Source organism: Perissodus microlepis, chromosome 6 (genome assembly GCF_051167445.1).
Source record: "Perissodus microlepis isolate ML-2025 ecotype Zambia chromosome 6, ASM5116744v1, whole genome shotgun sequence".
In the NCBI taxonomy this organism is placed as follows: Eukaryota; Metazoa; Chordata; class Actinopteri; order Cichliformes; family Cichlidae; genus Perissodus; species Perissodus microlepis.
The window spans coordinates 8,038,936-8,059,751 of record NC_140466.1 but is presented as its reverse complement, the minus strand read 5'-3'; the positions used below and the strand labels follow the sequence as shown (position 1 = coordinate 8,059,751).

Genomic DNA, 20,816 nt, shown 5'->3' with positions numbered 1-20,816 from the left:
AAAGCCCTGTTTTAACTCACTGAAATATGTTTAAAAAAAAGAAAAAAAAGAGGGAAAGACAGAAAATAATTACTATAAAACTCCACGTTTTTAAAATCTTTTTTTAAAAGATATTTTACGCTTACCAATTGTTTCAAGTCAGTGGTGCAGTGTCAACTATGGCCACTAGAGGGAGACAGATTATTATTTTTATTACCGTTTTAATGGCTTCCATCAGTTATTGATTTTATTTTCATTTATTTTAGTTTTGTCGCCAAGAGTCTATTAACCCTTGTATGGTGTTCGGGTCTGTGAGACCCGTTTTCAGTTTTTTTCAAAAGAAAAATTAAACAATTAATTATTTTTTCAACCTGAAATTCATTGGCTTTGGCTTATTTTCTGTGAAGAACATAAATCCGAACTAATTTTCAATGACCTCATACTGTACCTCCCCCCACGCATTTACATTACATACAAGGTGTTCGGGTCCACTGGACCCAGGTCTAATAAAAGTGTTGAAAGTGCAGGTCCTGTGTTCCCACACTCTGTCTTCCTCCTTTTTGGTGCTGCTGATAGTGTTTTCTTCCCCTCCTGCTCCCGCACAAAGTTGCAACATTGTTGAAAATTCAACTATCAACACCGTCTGCTCTTACATTCCCACACATTTTACCCTCTTTCTTGAGGGATCCAAATTTTATTTTCTCATACCCCTGTACCACCTGCAAATTAGGGGCATAATACTATAAATAAGACTTTGCCAGTGTGGTTCTTTATCACAACTGATCAAGATGGCAAAAGATTATCTGCTGCGAGGGCCATCCAATTGATTTTGGAAGAGAGAGGGGCTTCGGATGATGATGTTGACAAAGACGTTTCAGAATATTTCACATTTCTGAAAATTCAGAGTCTGACAGTGACTTTGAAGAAGAGGATGAGGTTGAGCACCATTTAGTAACAAAACGAAGACGAGTGCCCCATCTGCAGCCAGCTCCAGGACCAGAACAAGCCCACCAGACAGCAAGTGAAGAAATATGGATGTCAATAACTGGTGAAATTGAATGGTCTTCTTGCCCAAGAAATGAGCCACCTTGCAGAGCTGTTACTGTGATAAGCCAGGGCCAACACGGCTGACAGTTACTCATGTGCAGGACATCAAGTCTTCATTTGAGCTTTTCATCCCAGATTCCATCCAGAAAATTATTCTGGATTGCAGTAATCTAGAAGGAAGGTGTGTTTTTGGAGAGAGGTGGAAGGAGATGGACCAAATTCATCTAAGAACCCCAAAGGCCTACTTTGGGGTTCTTATCCTTGCAGGAGTTTTCTGGTCCAAAGGGGAATCCACAGAATCCCTGTGGGATGCAGAAACCGGCAAGAACCTTTCCGTGCATCAATGTCTCTGGAAAACTTCCACAAAATTTCCAGGATTGTCCATTTTGATAACTGAGATGACCGACCAGCTCGACGGCAGAGAGACAAGCTAGCTGCCATCAGGACAGTGTGGGATAAGTGTGTGCACCACCTCCCCCTGTTTTACGACCCTGGGCCTAATGTCACCATTGATGAGCAGCTGATCCCATTTAGTTGTGAAACATATTGCTTCACGTGTAAATGTGTTGTGTCTTTCCACTCACTCCACTTGATTATAACTGATTTATTTTTTTATAACATTTTATAAAAAATAAAAAAAAGAGAAGCACATTAATTCATAAATGTGATCTAACAAAGGTAAAGGGAAAAAATTAACCATGTTTGCTGTTCATATGGCTTGTAATTGGGATGAAGTAAACATAAATAAATAAATAAATAAAGTAATTTAACATAAAAATGTTTGATAGTGTTAATTTGGAAAGCCAAAACTCTAGCGGGTCCACCAGACCCATGAACACTGGCTGAGTAACAAAAATATGAACACCACAAAGGGTTAAACATTTTTTTATTCTGTTAATATATATATATATATATATATATATATATATATATATATATACACACACACAGAGGAAGTCATGAATTACTAGAAGTGCCAGCTAGAAAATAAAATAGCTAAATACCATTTTTATAGAACAAAAACTCATATGGATCCCTAAGATATTGACATTATATCATTAAAACTACAAGGGATTAAAAAAAAAAAAATAATTAAGAGTAACGCAAACTAATTACCAATCGTGAGACTCAGGATGAACAAATGCATTTTCAGTCAATGCCTTTGAAAGTGACAAATAAACAACCTAAATTGAACTTGTTTAATAGAATAGAATAGAATGGCCCTTTATTGTCATTGTACATGTACGATTCAATGTGTCTATAAAGCAGTCGATCATTGCAGCTTTCAACCTGCATAGTGAATGTCTTATGTGTAGTCGTCACTCGGAAGACTCTCAAGAGAGAGTCTTTATCAGTGGCGGGCAAGTCATCGGGGGTCAGCAGCAGTCAGGGCATCATTATCTGTGGAAATACAGCAGCCTGCATTTGCTGAATGTCTGCAGATAAACAGCAGCCAGAATATAATCACCTTTCACACATAGGTCTTCTCAGAAGTCACACGTCCTCGCTGGGAATACAGACACAACCTGTGTGCACAAGTGTGTTAAACTGTAAGCAGCAAAAACAGAAGGGGTTCACTTTCTGCTGTAGAGTCAAACAATTAAAATTACTACATATCCATTATTTGTTTTAGTATATGTTTATATGCCAGTCACCTGTTTTTAGGTATTTACACAATCATATTAAAAGTATGCAAGCTGCTTTTCAAATCATGTATGCTTTCTTTTTTCAATTAACATGTCTATCAACATTAAACGTGCATAAAACGTCTCTGTACATGTGCCCACACAGTTTGGACTTTGTGCCAAAGCGTGCTTAAATAGATAGCGGCCTTTCATCTGATAACAGCCAATGATCTGTTTACTTGTGAATGAAAAATAACCGAGTGTGCGCCATTTGTCTACAGGCTTAATTTTACTGCACTTTAAAGGCATTTGTGTAGACATTCAAAAGTATGGATGGTAGTTCAGTAAACTTAGAAGATGTTTTCAGCATTATTTATCCCCTTTTTTTTATTTATTTGCAACTATTTGCAGTGACTGTTACTATCTAATTATCATGATTTTATTATTATTTGTATCATTTTAAAACTACTCGTTCAGTTTTGATGGAGCAGCTGTTTAATCCTGTTATGGCTAGTGTATCATATTTGATACATTTTAACTCTACATCATTAGCATGATTTTGTTTCCCTGAAATACCTGATGTACACTGTCAGACACATGCAGTGCTACAAAAATGCCAAATGATACAAATTAAAACTCACATACGCAAATTTATATTAATTTATTAATTTATTGTTTAATTTTGTAAAACAGTTTCCCCCTTTCCTTTTTTGACATATTCTACTTATAAAATAAAAGTTTCCAGTGACAAACCAAAAATGTTTCTTTTGTGTTTAATGCGTAAACAGTTAACAACTATTGCTTTAATCCTCATCATCATTTGACTCCCTGTGAAGCCTTAAAAAAAATGTGTGTGTTGCTATTTGATCCCAACTTTTTCCTCTGTGAAATAAACATCTGTAAGAACATACTTTAAGAATTTTAAAAACATGAGTGTAAAATGATTGTTGAGCATATTCACGTCAGTGACCATTTCACTGATAATGATTCATCAAATTTTAGCTTTTAATTGCAGCATAAGCGAAGGTTGTTTGGTCTTTCCTCATATGTAAAAGGTGAGAGGACAGCCTGACGCTCAATGTTTTTTCAGGTTTTATTGCTCTGAATCCCACACAACAGGAAGACAGTGTGCTGAGGTCAGATAGTAGAGTTTCTTAGGGTTTATAAATGACCGGTCTTAAAGGAGCCAGTGAAGTAATTTACACGTATGCTCCACCTCCTAACGGTCGAAACCTACATGAAAACGAGAGATTTGAAGTTAGACTTGCAGCTGACAGAGATAGACAAGAGAGAGGAGGGAGAGATAGCAGGCAAGCCATGACGAAAAGGAGGCAGTTCTCTGTGGCCTGTTTGCACTGAGTGGACTGTAACTGGGATGAGAGGCCTGGTGAGCTGGAGTCTGACTTCCTGTTAGCTGAGGGTGAGGTGGGCATGTAAAAAAAAAAAAAAAATACAGAAGTATCCAAAAGAAAAGAGAAACTTTCCTGATCTTGTTACGCCTGTTGCCATATCAGACTGCTTGATGGCTGTTACCCAGGCTGTGCTCCCTTCCTTCAGCTCCTTCTCCAACCTCTCTCACTCCACTGACAATATGAAAGTAAGTAGCATGTTCACTTCAAATATTTGATTCTTTTAGCGAAATATAGTGACTCACCTTTCATGTAGTGTGACCATTTAATATTTATGTGTCTGCTTTTACTACAAAAGTGACGGAATAATGCTCAAAATTAAACTGCTACCAAAATGACTTGTAAGTTTTTTATTTGTTCTAAAGGGCTCTAAAAATATACTGCATACAGTTTCAAGATGAAGTTAAATGAAATTTTATTTACACTTGGGAGCTTTTTGTATAATTTTGCTGTTGTTCCAATTGAGTTCACTTATTGTATTGTGGATTGTGCTGCTTTATATGAAAAAGCAATGAAATCACAATGTAAAGAAAGTCTGCAGGGAGCAAAACTATTGGCTTAATAAATAATTTATTGAATACTTTAGCGATAGCTTTGGATTTGTATTAGAATAATACACGTGTGTGAGAGCCACCAGCATCTATTACCACAGTGGGCAGAAATTAATGCATTTTTTTTTGTTATTTCTGGCAATCTGAAAAACAAAAATTACTATTATGTGAAAGAAACTAAACTAAATTAAATCAGTAATAAAGAAAAATTACCCAGCTTGTGATTTTCCTTAACTGCCAAGTGACTTTGCAAAGTCTGAAAGTTTTACAATTGAATAACAGTCATTAATAATTCAAATTTGTAACAGAACCCAGGAGTGGAAATGTCCATAAAGATAGAAGTATGTTGAGACAGAAGCTGTTCTTTTTATACAGAACTAAAAATAATATTGTTGAAGTTCAAAAATACTCTACACTTGAGGATTTGTGGCTTTGCAGATCCACTGTGATCTACAAATTGTAATGTACATGTGATAACAAAAGTCTGTCCGTACATAGAAAAACTGAGACATATTATTGAAATTGCACATAGTTTTCTCAAACCATCTCACAGTGGTTATTACGCAACAGTTTTACTGGTCTGGTCCGTTTTAAATCAGATTAGGCGCTTTGTGGCCCTAAGCAAGAAGCTTGACTCACTGGTGCAAATGCTAGGAAAATCTACTCATTCGATGAAATTCAGCTGAATTTATTATGGGCTTATATTATTATTTGGTTATTCTGAGGTAGACAAAATAAGTAATTTAGTTTGTTTGTATATTTGGAAAATACCCTCTGTGAACATTTCAGGATGTTCTTGGTTTTCATGATCTTAAAATTCTCTCCAACAGGTGTGTAAGTCAGATGGGTCTCTCCCTTTGGACTCCCCAAGCACTAAACTGTCACCAAAGAGCTCTGAGCAACTGCAGGTCTCTGAACAAATGGCAGAGGAGCTCCTGGATGATGACAGCCAAGCATCATGGGACATTGAGTTTCTGCTGTCAGAGTGGAGCAGCCCTTCCCCCGACCCCAGCCCCTCTCTCAACAACAGCAACCAACTGCTTCCGCAGTTTGACCCAAACACTGCATACCAAGAGACGAGTGTGCTTAAGGACCCATCAGGACAGGAGAGTCTGCAGATGAACAGCGGCAGCCTCATGGCTGAGCTCATGTCCCCTGCTGAAACCACCACAGTCCAGCCAGAGCTGTACCAGCGTAGTTTTAATGATGATCAAACAGGTCGAACTTTATTTTCTAATGTGCATAACGTAAATCAGTTTGACTTCTCCCAAGGAGGAAGTGTTGAAAGACACAGCAGAGGAAGCCTCAGTAAGGTCGCATCATGGGACTTCAACCCCTACTATCACCACCAGCAGCAGCAGCAGCAGCAGCAGCAGCCTCCCATGGTGGCCATCCCTGAAAACAGGTTCATCCGACCTCAACCTGTGACCCCTGACCCTCGACACTACCGCTACTTGCCCCACTTTAACCACACTGTCAGCCTTTACTGTGACTACAACCACAGCCAGGGGCATTTGCCCCTGCACCAGCAGCCTCTGCTGGTTGGACAACAGGTGCCCCCTAGTGGGTTGGAAGGGAAGCGTGGCAGAAGAGCTACTGGGAAAAAGAGACCAGCCATCCACAGCTGTGAATACCCCGGCTGCAGCAAGACCTACACCAAGAGCTCGCACCTCAAGGCTCACCTCCGCACCCACACAGGTAACCAACAACAGAAACAACTGTGATCTTAACTCATGGTTTAAGTGATGCTTTTTTTTAAAACTGCTATCTGCTTTATTATCTTTTATCAGGTGAAAAGCCTTACCACTGTTCATGGGAGGGCTGCAGCTGGAAATTTGCCCGCTCGGATGAGCTGACACGTCACTACCGCAAGCACACGGGTCAGAAACCGTACCAGTGTATGCTCTGTCAGAGAGCCTTCTCTCGCTCAGACCATCTGGCTCTGCACATGAAGAGACACAACTAACGCTCTCGCATATACACAAATCTACACCTCTGCCATTATAAGACATTTTAATTAAAAAGTAGACAAATTTTGTCTGAATGTAGGACCTCAAAAGTCATCTGTTGTAGATGTTTTTGGTATACTTACAAAACAAATGAGATAGGTCTAACTCAAAATCTAATTGAAAACCCTTCAGCTTCAGAAATGATTGATATCCGTCACTTAAAGAGTGACCATTAGTAATTGCTGAAGCACCGGTAATTAGAGGAGTACTCCACAGAAAAAAGATGGAGCAAGGGACTTGCTGCAGGCATTGTAGCAAGTTTATCTCCTTTGTCTCTCTCTATTACACATATTTTAATTTTGAGAACCTTCAATGGTGTTTCCCTGTTCTTGAAGGGCACCACGTCTATGTTTTTATTATAAAACTCTGCTGTAGTAGCATTGCATGAGTCACAGTTCAAAACAAAACTTCATCTTATATTAAATCTTGGTGCAACGCCTCATGTTATCCCTGGCCTCAAAGAAGCCAGCTTTACCATGACTGGCTGCTCGTCATAACCAGAACATCTGAACAGCACACGTGTGGGGCTTTTGTGCTAAGATGACAGTTTTAGAGATATCTACCTCTGTGACATCATACAAAAGAACTTGTAGAAACTGAGAGTCTGACACCTGAACATTTAGCTGATAGGATTACTCACACATACACTGACCTCAATATGTGAAACCTTAGCCTTATTTAACATGAGCATCCACCATTGTTGACAGACAATATTAGATAGACAGATAATATTGGGTACCCTTTAACCATCGCATCTACATATCTGAGCACAACAGTTACCTTAAACCTTAAATCAAAGACTTAGTCCTAACTTAACCTGGCAGCATGTCAACTAGAAGAAGACAACCTTTGTAAAATAAGCATGTCTAAAGCTATAAGAGCCGCTTTTACAAACACTGTACACACTGTGGGTTTACAGACAGTGGACTTAAACACTAACAAAAGACCTAAAAGTGTTTGTAACATTGGTTACAAGATGATACACAACAGTGTATCCAGAACTCACAGCTTACGAACAAAGCCACGAGTGCTTATTAGCCATGCTTAATTATGTCAGCACTGAGATGATATAGTCATCTCAAATTCTGTTCCCCTTACAGGCAAAGCAAGATGAAGTACTGATATTTGGCAGATTTTGGCCAAGTGCAAATATCAATGTTTAATTTTATTATTTTTTTTAAATTCCCCCTTTTTGTGCAAGGGAAAGAAAGAATACTGCACTGCAGTATGATTTTATATCCTTACAAAGTATCTGATAACTAAAAATCTATTACACTGGGTTCTATACAGTTTAAAAGGACCACAAAACTGATGTGACACAACAGTTAAACATCATGCAGTCAGAAAGAGAAACACTGACCCATACCCATGAACTGGTGTGTCCAAAATGGTAATAGAAATATGACTTAAATTATATGTAAAGCAAACTAATATTGGTTTATTTTTTTAAACATATTTTTATTTAAAAATAAGCATTTGCTAAAGCTGTAAATAATCAGCATTTTTCTGAGCTCTCTATTGTCATTAAAAATAAGCAACATATTTATTGTCACGATCTTTTACAACAGCAGAAGATACTATATTATTTGTAAAATATTTTTATTTCAAAAGAGCGTTGTTAGCATTGTTGTGTTAAGAATTTTTAAGATTGTTTTAATTCCAACAATAAAGACTTTTAATTCTGTAAAACTGTTGGTCAGTCGAGCCTGATTTAAAAAAATAATTTAAAAAAAAGAAAAAAAAGAAGACAAAACCATAAAGCTGGGACTTCAAAATTATTGAGAAATACTATGATATTTGTCAGCAATGGTATTTTTTATTTATTTTTTTTCATTTAATGGTTTATTAGTTACTTTACTACTCTTTTTGCACAACGGGCCACGATTTATGTCCTTGTCAGTACTGCAAAACCGCATTTTTCAGTCATTAGTACATCAAACTGGACCCTCCAGTGGGCCGGTTCTGGTCCGTGGGCTAAATGTTTTATACCCCTGCCCTTAAATATTGTTTGCTTTACAGCAAGATTAGGAAGAATTGTCCGTTTCAAGTCATTTGAGGTTTTCAAAGAGAGTAAAAACACATTTTTCATTTTCCAAGAGTGAGAAAGCACTATGTTTGATATCAGCATTTGACCTCTAGATGTCAGTGTTCTGTTATCACATCGGTCCTCCAGGCTGCAGGCAGGTATCAGCAGGCTGTAGGCGGCTGTGTCTGCTGTGTTTCTAATCTGGGTGAGGGTGAGGTAAGGATGGGGATCTGCTTATGTAACACGGTGCACTGATTCATCCTGATTATGTCAGATGATGGAGTTCATCATCACATTAAGAAGCTTCCTCTCCCTCCATCTAACAAATATATAGAATGTTGTGTACCGCATACCCTCAGGGAAGACAAACAGACTCACAACCTCACACACTTACCAGCATCTACAACACATGCTTAAGCATACACATTCAGCAATGAATCTGCACTGCTTTCTAAACAAAGTTAGAAAAACCACTGCTGACCTAATGTGATCCACAACAAAGCATTAATATTGACAGTATTTTTAGTTGCATAAAAGATCACAGAGATTCTGAGGCTTTGGTAAAACCTCAAAAAACAAAAACAAACCAAAAAACAGAAAGGGTTTGGTGCATGAACATATTTTAAAATGAGAGATATTCATTTTAAAATCAATTATTGTAATTGCAAGTTTCCACTTTGTAAATGGATTTAACTTCCAGAGCATGATACTGAAGTGATGTAATTTTGTACAAAAGCCTGTTTGTAACTTTTTATAAACTTACATGGAAATGCTAAGTTCTTCGAAAGACTCAATAAAATCCACGAAATTCCTCTTTAATAATATGGAAGTCTGACGTACAGTTAATTTAACCCTCATGTTCTGGATTTTCTGGTATGTGAACAGGAACAGTTATATCTTTACCTCTCATGAGACCAGTTATGCAATCATATAAATGTTTTGCAGGAGCCCAACCAAGTCAAGGGTTGGTTTTAGAGTTTGATCTGTACTAGCGATTAAGACTGAGCTGCTGCAGCTAGGTCCTCTTTGATGTGCTATCATGGCTAAAACTGGGTTCTTAATCCTGCTAATCGGGGACAACATAATGAATGTTGAGCAGAGACGTTAACTAGCTAGTACATGCATCAACACATAAATGCCTTAATCAGAGCCTGAAATATCTACATGAAGTTAATAGTAAATGATGCCTTTTAATCTAAGAGCTAGAAAGTCCTTAAAAGGGACCTAAAATGCTCATTTCCAGTTCCATAACTATGTTCTTGGACTCTATTAGGGTAGCTTTGCATGACCAACAGTTCAAAATAAACCTTATTTACCTTGTGCTTGGTCTTGGTGCAGTCCTCCCAGTTTATCATGATCTACCATAACCTGTTTTGCCTTCCAGAAAAAAGAAGGCTTGTACAGCAGGTCGGCGGGGCTTCTGTGCACACAGCCAGAGCTGTGTTCTTGAGATGAGCATTTTGGAGACTACTTGCAGATACACTTAATGCATTATTTGAAATTTTGGTCAGAATGAGATCAGAAATGAAATGAGCAGAGCCAATGAGAACTACAGAAGCGAAGTGATAAGAATTTAGTGATTCCGATTCTACTGTCAATTCCAGTATCGATTCATTATTGATTCTCTTATCGATTCTCATTGGCTCCACTTTGACAATAAACACCATCGCTAAGCAGCATATCAAAGACATTCATGCAAATTAATGACATGTTGTGGGTCAAATGTTTGTTCATGTTGGAGGTATTTCCCCTCTTTATTGTGATCACCATTGGGGTCATTACTCAAAAAAAAGGTAATATATTGTACAGAACATTTTTCTTAAATGTTCTTTTCTTAAAGATACTTTACATAATTACTCCAAGCAGTAAGGAATTCATTATGCTACTCGTTTCATTACTTTTATGTTACTCTGTAAAATAGCTGAAATTCAGTGTCTCATAATTACCATTTAACACTACAGTCCCTCACACCAATATAAATCCCTATCCTGATAAGGACACACAAATCATCTTTCTCTAAGTATTTCGGTTGGAACACAAAGCCAACAGAACAAAGCGAAAATGAAAACCTGCCAAAGTGATTCTACTTAAGAAACATGACCAGGCAGAAATAGAGGCTGCAGCCTGACTGCTCATCTGTTTGTTACCTGTTGAAGTTCAGAATCTGGCTCCTGTGCCGGGGCTGTGCTGGGTTCTTGGCTAGCTTTGTGTTATCATGATGTCTGTGTAGATCAGGCTTGGCCAACTCCAGGCCTCGAGGGCCGGTGTCCTGCAAGTTTTAGATCTCACCCTGGGTCTATACACCTGAATCAAATGATTAGCTCATTACCAGGCCTCTGGAGAACTTCAAGACATGTTGAGGAGGTAATTTAGCCATTTAAATCAAGGACACATCTAAAACCTGCAGGACACCGGCCCTCGAGGCCTGGAGGTTTGGACACCACTGGTGTAGATGCTTGCAGCGAGGTGAAGCTATGTTAGCAGCATAATGCAACTGTTGTGCTTGATGTACTGGATGCAGTTTGCACTTTACTCATCATTTTGTGAAGTAAAAATAAAAGTAATGTCCATAAACACTATTTACCTCCTCAGACACACAAACTGAAATCAGCTCAAAGAACCACAAGTGCAACTGGAACTGGAAAGCAGGATCATAGACAAGCATACTAACAGTTCCAAGGAACTGGACTACTGGAAACCGATTCTAGATTCCTATCCCTGAAGAAATCCAATGAGATACATACACTTACTGGATTGAGACTGAAAGGGTCTCAACCAAGTAGGAGCCCCTGTTAAAAATGAACACCTTCAAGCTCAACTGAAATTTGCAGCTGCCCACATGGACAACAAATAAGACAAAGGTTGAACCATTTGTCCACAAAGACATTAGGTATGTTTCAGAAAGATCAAGGTCAAGCTTTCAAACCTAAAAATGCTGCACCAACTAGCAAGCTTGGTGGTGGCATCATCATGCTCTGGAGCTATTTTACTGCCAGTTGTGCTGGTTCATTGCACAAAGTTGATGAAATAATAAAAGAGGAGATCTACCTCCAAATTCTTCAACTTTACCTCAAATCAGCAGCTAGAAAGTCAAACTTGGATACAGTTGGATTTTCTAACAGGACAATAATCCCAAACACGCATCAAAACTGTCATAACCAATGAGGCAGGCTGGACTCAAAATGCAAGCTAACATGAAGCTTGTGGAATGGCCTTGCCTCCATCCAGATGTGCACCAAGAAACAAACCAATTTAAGTGAACTCTAGAAATTTCGCCAAGAGACAGGTCAAATACCCAACCAGAATTATGCCACAAGCTTGCAGACAGCAACCAAAAAGATTCTGGCAATGGTGCAGCTTGCTAAGGGACACTTAACCAAGTATTCGAAAGAATGTATATGCATAAATTCAAACTTTTGCACCCTTTTTTAAGTTGTGAAAGAACAATTAAATAATTCAAAGCCCCAAATTACCATCTCATCCATGCCCATGATAAGTGCATCTAAACTAGTGACCACAGCTGTATTAACATATAAAATATGACCAATATTAAAAAGGCCTCTTTTGGCCTTGACCATATGTCATTACATAATCAAGGGCTCATACACTTACTCACACACTGCCATGCAAATTGCAAGGTGCAACGTAAAGTGTTCTGCCATTGGAATCAAACCACCAACCCTGTCATAAGATGGAAAACCTGCTTTATCACCCGAGCCACACCGCCCTCAAGCAATCATGATAATTTTAGAGCTAATAATAATAATCTGTTCTTCACTCATACAAAAGATGTTCCACATCATCAGATAAATCACAAATATGTTAGTGATGGTCATGAGGCTCCATCTGCAGTCTATTTTAGTGCAGTGTTCAAGGGTAAGTGATTTGGGATTTAGAGGTGACATGAGGATAGAGGCTCTGGCCTGTAGTGCCCTAAAAGAACAAACAAACTCTGAAACAAATCTGCTTTCTACTTCCATGTTCTACTTCCTCCTTTCATGGTTACATAATGTTATAGCTAACCCCTTGATTGGAGTGATCTTATCTCTGAGCATGACAAGAGTGTACTAAACAAAGACATTATTATAATGCATGTGACCAGGCCAAGGCTTAAACACCATGTGGCATAAACAATGACGGTAATGTAATGTTTTTCAGTGCATTTGATTTCTTTTAGCTTATTCCACCACATTTTTTTCCTAAATCCCCAATGCCAGGTCATTAATGGAAAAGACTCATTAAATAATTTGATTTGATTGTTTTATATAAAGAAGGATATTTTCTTCCTCCCCACCACCCACATGAACCACAGAAATCAATTTGAATGCTGCAGTGGAAGAAGGTTTACTGAGGACAGAAGCATAATTAAATCTTCCTCTTTCTTGTTGTTTCCCCCCCTAACAAGATACGTCATTTCAGTCACTTATTTAATCAAATTAAGGAGAGGGAGAGGGAAACAGGGTAGTTTCCAGATAAGCAAGCGCACATCTGGAAGTACCGACAGTTATATTTTAACAAGAATCAAAATGTAACTTTAGAACTCAAACCAAAAAAACAAATACTTTCTCTATACCTGTTTTACTTGATTTCCCTCTCACATCTAAATATTGTATACTTCATTAATTGCATTTAATATATTTAATTAAGCTTTTTTCATAGTTTACATCCTTTTATATTGCTTTAAATATTGGGCAGCTTTTAAGGAGTTTGAGTCTTAATGTATTAAGACTCAAAATTATAAACCCCTTAGACAGCTGCTCTAGACTCTATTGCACAGATTCTCAGATTAAGCTTCCTTGAAAATGTGCGGTCAGAAGTCAAGAAAAATTGGGACATTTTCAGACACTTAAACACTAAATTGCAACTGAATTGCAGTGTTGGAAAGGTAAAACACATCATCTGAATAGTAACGCTGTCTGAACTCTGCAGATCAACCGTACTGCTACCCTTCATATCACTAAAATAAACATGTGGAAACACTCTCGCATGCAATATACACACAGTATATTATAGAATTAATATTTTAGGATATCTGCTTCTCCAATGAGCATTTTATAAATGGATTTTCTCTGCATTATTAAACCCCGCTATTTCAGGCCTCTACAACATCTGTATTTTTTATGAAACATGTAGCATGATTTTGGACTGGTAACTGTCTGTATGGTACATAATATAAGGATTTCTAAATGATGATAAAGTAGTCCCACTCAGTGTGTTTGTTCTCTCTCTCATCGAATTCAGTTTGATTATTTTAAGCCAGTATGAATGTGTGGAATTATTTACTCTTTGTTTGCAGTTACACAACCTCACATAATGAGAATCTTGGCCTGCTGTCCGAGAGCAGGATGAGGATTAGAGTGCTGAAAGCCGCTGCAGCACTGAGACTGTTGAGAGGGACTGCGATTCCAAATGAATCAAAGGAAAAGCTGGGAGAGGGAAGAGGGAGAAAGACGGAGCGGGGGTGGGGGTTATCCGCCTGATTTGAACTTGAGCATACACACACAGAGTCAAACAAGGCCACAGAACACTCTGTGCACCGGCAGTCAATTACTTTGTACCTTTGTTTTTCAAAGAGCTAATGAGGCTTTGCGTACACATGAATGCATATGCAACAGGGAGGCTTCGCTGACATAATGAACCGCCTGTTTTTAAATTTTAATACATGCATATAGTATGGCAACTCGATAAAACCAGGAGACTCATAATTACAATAAAAATGGCCGCAGCAGAAGCAAAATGATCCTCTTTTAGTCTTTAGACTTTTCATTGACCTGTTACAGTTATTTCCAACTCCAGAGTAGCTTTGCATGATTCACAGTTTATAATAATCCTTATCTTCCACTGCAGGTCCCTGGTTTCTGGTCAAACAACAACAAGTTTTGAAACTTAAAACCTACAGTAAAACATTACATGTAAAATAAAAAGGTCACCAGATGAGTTTGTTAAATACAGCTGTCAGGCGTTGTGTGGAGGCGAGGAAGAAGGAACCCAAACGCAGGACTCGCAGGTAGGTGAAGGTTTATTACAAGGAGTGGATGAACAGAGGGTGAACGGACACTGACTGGCTGGACAACTGAATGGCTGACTGAACTGAGGGAACACACAGGAAGGACAACATCACATCAATGACACGACAAGGGCTGAAGGGAAGAGAGGGCTTAAATACATAGACTGATGCGGATGATAATGAGAGACCGGTGAGTACACAGCTGAACATAATCTGGCTAATGACACGAGACGAGCTGACACAGGAAAGGCAGGAAGTGAGAACATGGAAGTGGCAAAATAAACTGAACATGAACAAAACTGAAAACACTGGGTCACCGACCCAGGAACCCTGACAACAGCATACTTGTTCTTTTGGAGAAATCGGTAACTAAAAGCATCCCAGATTATTTATACTGCACTTAATGATTGTAATGCAAAACTCTAGTTTTCTCAGAAAGCTTCATATGGCCCTTATTAATTTTTTTAACATGCTTTTGAAGAGGAAATAAATGTAATTTTTATTTGCTTTTTTAAAATTTATTTATTTATTTTTTTTTACTGTTTTTACATACTGCTGGTTACTTACAGTATACATAATAGTGTAAATGTGCTAACCAGCTATGTGATTTCAGTTCACTTCAGTTTATTTTTATACCCCAATGTCACATGTGGAGGTTAAAAGGGCATCACAGGCATAAAAACATATCAAGCTGACAGACCTTTAAACAAAACTGTTCTCTGCATCTGCCATGTTCCTGAATGGGGATGATTCTTATCAGTACAGTAGTATTATTAAGTTAAAATGGTATTTAAATGTCAGAATAAAAAAGGGGTATCTTGAAATTACTGTCAGAGTTTGCTTCCTTAAGATTTTGAGGTAGGCTGTTCCGGAGTTTGAGAGCATGAACTGCAAAAGCTAAAGTATTTAGTAGCTTATGATTTGGCAGGAGTCGTCAAACTATAAGATATAAGATGACCCAAGACTATAAAATTTTGTATCGAAGTAAAAGTATTTTAGAATCAATACTGTAAGATTCTGGAAGCCTACACTCTTTGCTAAGAGTGGACATGTGTTACTGGTTTCTAACGCTGGCATTTTTATGAGTACTCCATGTAACTGGTGAACTCTGTGATGCTAGATCAGGTGGTTTACAAGGTTCAAATGAGGACTCAAAATGTTATTACGCACGTTGATATTTTGCACAATATTTCGGTTACATAATCCCCGGTGCAGAGTGGACACGTCGCCAACAAAGCATGTCCACTGATGCTGGTTGATGTTATGACTTTAATCTTTAGTTCAATACACAGGGACACGGTAAGAGTCATGGTGGATCAGAGCAGGTGTTCAGAGGTGAGTGTGTATGAACACCTACACAGTCTGTGATTATAAACTCTCCTCTTTATTGGAAATTACTTTGTTTTGGCAGACATGAGAGAGTTAAAGCAAATCCATTTGGTACTGAAGAATAGTTATATCCAGCTGTTTTGAAAATGCAGAACACAAAGTGCTGAATTAATTCTAAAGGACACTTAACTTTAGACATTTCTCCAAAAAGCTCCATTTAAATTGGAAACAGTTTACATTACAGATTCTATATCCATCATGACTCTTGTGATGGCAGAGCTGTACCTCAGGCCTACATGGAAATCTACCAATACCTGCTACGAAGACTACCATGGACTTTGACACTCATGCTCAGCTCCCCTTCTGTGTGAATTATAGTAATGCTTGTGACCCCTTTTATTTCATCTAGAACCACCACCAGGTCTAACATGATATAACATTTCCAGAATCCCTCAGGGGCCAGTTAACATACCAGCATGCAGACTTGCTGCTCTAACGTAGGGAAAGAGTGCTGCACATCCATCATTTAACCTTATTTACAGTTTGCTGCTCATTCAGCTAAATTTTTTTGTTCCAGCCTCCAAAACCTCCACGGTACGTTGCAGCATGCACCCCTGGATCGTATCTGCTCTGTAAAGTTCGTAGAAACATTTCCACAGTCACACTGTTGTCACCAAAGTTTTGATGAAAAAAAAAAACAAATAGTGAATTTTAGTTCATGGGTCCACATTTCTCTTAAGCGGGGAACAGCAAACCTGTTACATAATAGGGTGACCGGACCTTGCAAATGGAGTATGGGGCAAAAAGTATGTTTGTTTTTGACAATGCTGGACACATTAGAAATGCTGAGAGGCATCTGATGTGTAAAGGTCATGTTTTATTTGAATGCAACCTTACCAAGTGTTATTAGAAAGCTCGAAGGTAAGATAAAGTTGTTGTCACCATGGCAAAGAAAACAGCCATCAATGATTGTGCAGTGGGACTGGCTTTATTTCACTTTAACTTAAAGACACACAGGGGCTGCTAAACTCTGAAAGACAAAACAAAGTTGGACGTTAACTAATTAACTTAAAGGTTTAAACTCAGAAAAACGAATCAAACTCACCTCAGCTGTCACCCACTGTGGGAGTGAAAAGAGTGAGTAACAGGGAGCACAGTCCATATATAATGTGTGCCAGTTGATTTCAATTAAGGTACAAAGAAACTCAGAAACCAATCAGTGATGAGAAAGTCAAGACAGTGAGTGAGGCGTGAGAGAGTGAGGAAAAGGGTAAATACAACAAGAAACTTTACTACACTAAGTAAATATGAACGCTATTAAAGGAAAGTAAATTTTAGTTTTGTGCAATAATCTTCTTATTTCTAATACTTTTGAAAGTATTTGCACAAAATAAAAATGCCTGAGTTCAATTCCACCATCATGCCGGGGTCTTTCTGTATGGAGTTGCATGTTCTCCATGTGTTTGCGTGGGCTCTCCCCAGGTCCCCCAGCTTCCTCCCACAGTCCAAAGACATGCACTTAGTGGGGGTAGGTTAACTGGAAACTCTAAATTGCCCATAGGTGTGAATGTGGGAGTGAATGGCTGCCTGTGTATATGTGTTTGCCCTGCGACAGACTGGCGACCTGTCCAGGGTGTACCCTGCTTCTCGCCCTAAGACAGGTGGGATAGGCTTCAGCACCCCCCGTGACCCTGAAATAGGATAAACAGAAGCAAATGGATGGATGGATGGATGGATAAAAATGCTGTGAACTCTTTAAGTTGCTATTTTGTTTAGTAACATCACTGAAGCAATGTGGTGACCTGCATTTTTCCATATTGGACATTGTGCAGATAGTGTACAATGATGGTCTGTCAACCTGCCTGAGAACCATGATAGTATCCTCTCATTAAAGTCATTCAGTGTCTGTCTTCATGCTAAACAGAATGTGGAACATTGTCTCAATATTTGGGACAGTGGGACAAGGGATAAAAAGTGCTGTACAGTCCTACATAAAGTGGAACATCCAGTTGCTGCGTTGCATAATACCCTATGAGAAATAAACACCACTCAGTTTTTGCATTGATTTTATAGTAAAGGAATACAAGTACTGCTTTTTCATTTACAAAACAGGTCAGCAGCATGAGAAATCTTAAGAAAAATAAATGCATTGCCAGCTGTATGTCTCAGTCCTTCCATATTCAGTCAGTGTATATTACAAAGAAACACAAACACTGACACAATTCCTTGGCCTGACTACCTTGCTTTGATGTGGTATAACAGGACATAGGTCATATTTATGTCTGTGAGAAAACTTCAAAACTAACAATAATTCAGGCCTCTGGTTTGGATGAAATGATGAAATTTGCACAACAGTTCCCATGACTTGATGTGATTTTGTAACATGATGCTTCTTTGTGCCAAATACAGTGAAAAATGATGCTCTCATGCACTGCTCTTTTCCCGTTTTACATATTCAACTTTTGCCTTGATTGGACCCTTTGACCAGTCGTTTCTGGCTCTGGGCCGAGTCTTTGACACCCAGCGTAGATCTGCATAAATTAAATGAAAAGTGTTGCCTTGTTTAATGGAAACTAAAGAGGCCGACACAGAAAAAGGAGCGGTTCAGTGTGAAGAAGTCCCATGTGCAAGGAGGAAGTATCACTGTGGCACAACGCTTATGGAACAGTGTTCCTTTTTTCTGCAAAAACTCACCCCAACTGAACTTTCAGCATGGCACAGTCCTCACATGCACTTTCTCTGAGTATTATGCAACAGCTTGCTTCCCCATTTACACTAGCTTTCAGGGCACAGTCTCCATAAAGATGTCTTTACATTTTTCATTAACGGGATTAAATAATTTACAGATTAGCTCATAGGTGTAGTAACTCTGTGATTAGCTTCTCTTGTTCATAACACAGCAAGGCTATAGTCCTGAAAGAGAGAAAACCTACATGGTGAGCTACATTACACAACTATGCTGCCTAATAACCTGATGTTGTAATGGAAAGAAAAACAGAATCATATTGTCAATGTGCTAATTTGAATTTAAGAGACACAAAAAAGCATGCGCACAGTATTTTTTTCCCATGTTTCTGTGTACCTTGAACTGCCTGTTAGTGGTGCTTACTTGGAAAGAGCAAATGAGGACAACTTAAGCAACCACGAGCACTGCCTGCACAGGCTTTGGCAAACCTTATGACCTCATGTAAAAATATAATTAGATGAAACAAAGCAGTTAATGAAAATCTGCTTTTCTCCCTAAGCTTCCATAACAAATATTTATCCTTAGTTATATCTTCTAGGTTACACAGCCATTCCAATTCTTATTTTTGAGAGGCCTTTATGGAAACCTAAACTATCAAGTTAAATTAAATATTTTGTTTACTTAAGTGGTAATAAAGATAAATGACATGCAGTTTCGGAGATTTCTAAAGCAGCACTTCCAGGTGCAGCTATAAGGGTAAAATTGATGTTGTTGTAGAACATGCAGTATTCAACACTTAAAGCCCCTGAAAGGTAGAGTGAATAACATTATCTCAATATAATAGGACTTCGATACATCAGAGCACCTCTGATGAGGACCAGACTGTGATAACTACAGAAATGGTTTCCAAAGTGGGGTCTGGGGACTCCTAGGAGTCCATGACTCATAGCCCAGGGATGCAAAGAATAAGAAGTCGTAAACCGTAAAAGTTTTTTGCCATATTAAAGAGTGTTTATCTACAGATGGGTACTAAAGTTTCAGGACATTTTCTAATGTTTATTGACCACCCAAAGTGCATAACCCAATCCCACACATTCATATGGTGCTATTTTATGTGCACTTTAAGCATTGCACACACCCACCCACACCAATGGGAATCAGGGGTAAACTGGGGTTCAATATCTCACACACTTTCAGACTTTCTCACTGACTTTATCCACAGCAGCACTTGGTTTTAACATCTGTGTATTTAGAGCAAGCGTTGCTCTTGAAACTTGGAAAAAGCCTCCAAGCAGCTTTAGAACAAGAGAGCAGAACTGTGCTGTAGCACGGGGCTTGGACATGAGTCGAGTGTGTGAAGATAAAAGTCTGACAACTCTCCACTGACAATGTGTCTAAGCTGCCATCTGTACAAATAGTGTTCCTTTAACCCCGTCTGATTAGTGATTATTGATTGATTAGCAGACAATCCACTCTACCCCTGAGGCACAGCAATAGTTCCAGCTATTCTGTTAGAAACATTTTAATTCAGTCTCTTTGTCAGAGACTCTTGGGTCTTTTGAGGTGTTTCCTGGCATGACGTTGGACCAGGGTACCATGAACAAGGTGGCCTAGTCTCAGAGGCTTTTACATGATGTGGGTCACTGGGAACATAATTTACTTGGTGAAATAGTAGAAACAGGAAGTGTTATGTGACGAGAACAAGCTTATGGTAATATGATGACAAGGTCACTGGCCTCAGGTTTTTACTGTTTCATTTTTTTTATTCTTGGTTAATATGTTTGAGTTGGGCTTCTGTGGTGTTTTGTCACTCCAAGTGTTTGAAATTTTCATTTTTTGTGGTTGCTGGATTTCTGGGTTTCTATTTTGATTTCTTTACTCTGGTAAAATGCAAGTTTTGTTTCTAGTGACATCGTTGAGTCTTTAATTCCTGTTTTAGTATGTGGTTGTTCCAGTAATGAGTTTCAGTTTTGTATCCCATGTTTTGGTTCATGTTTTGGTTTCTGTTGGTAGTAGTTAAAGTTCCCTCAGTGTTTCCCTATCTGCTCTTCTCTCTGTGCCGCTGTGTATCATCCAGTGTTCCTTAGTCTTTGTCTTAATGTTTACTGTAAGTCTTCTTCTCTACATGTTCAGTGTGTTTCCTTATCT

The 20,816-nt window shown here is 38.5% G+C and overlaps 1 protein-coding gene across 2 annotated transcripts; it reads left to right on the top strand.

The window, feature by feature from the left end:
• Window positions 1-3,775: 3,775 nt before the first annotated feature.
• Window positions 3,776-10,838, top strand: klf1 (Kruppel like factor 1 (erythroid)). 2 transcript variants are annotated; one of them, XM_084930478.1, is made up of 4 exons: window positions 3,776-4,071; window positions 4,166-4,248; window positions 5,442-6,309; window positions 6,402-10,838. In XM_084930478.1, the coding sequence occupies exons 2-4, from the start codon at window positions 4,174-4,176 to the stop codon at window positions 6,575-6,577; spliced, it is 1,119 nt and encodes a 372-aa protein (XP_084786604.1). In that variant the 5' UTR covers window positions 3,776-4,071; window positions 4,166-4,173; the 3' UTR covers window positions 6,578-10,838. The 2 variants fall into 2 exon arrangements, with proteins under 2 accessions (XP_084786604.1, XP_084786603.1); XM_084930477.1 differs by having other exon boundaries at window positions 3,776-4,076.
• The last annotated feature ends 9,978 nt before the right edge of the window (window positions 10,839-20,816 follow it).

What these genes read in the sequence shown, in the direction of transcription:
- klf1 (XM_084930478.1), top strand. Translation starts at nt 4,174, where the DNA reads ATGGCTGTTACCCAGGCTGTGCTCCCTTCCTTCAGCTCCTTCTCCAAC. An exon ending in ACTCCACTGACAATATGAAA is followed by an intron (nt 4,249 to 5,441) that starts GTAAGTAGCATG and finishes TCTCTCCAACAG; the next exon opens with GTGTGTAAGTCAGATGGGTC. An exon ending in TCACCTCCGCACCCACACAG is followed by an intron (nt 6,310 to 6,401) that starts GTAACCAACAAC and finishes ATCTTTTATCAG; the next exon opens with GTGAAAAGCCTTACCACTGT.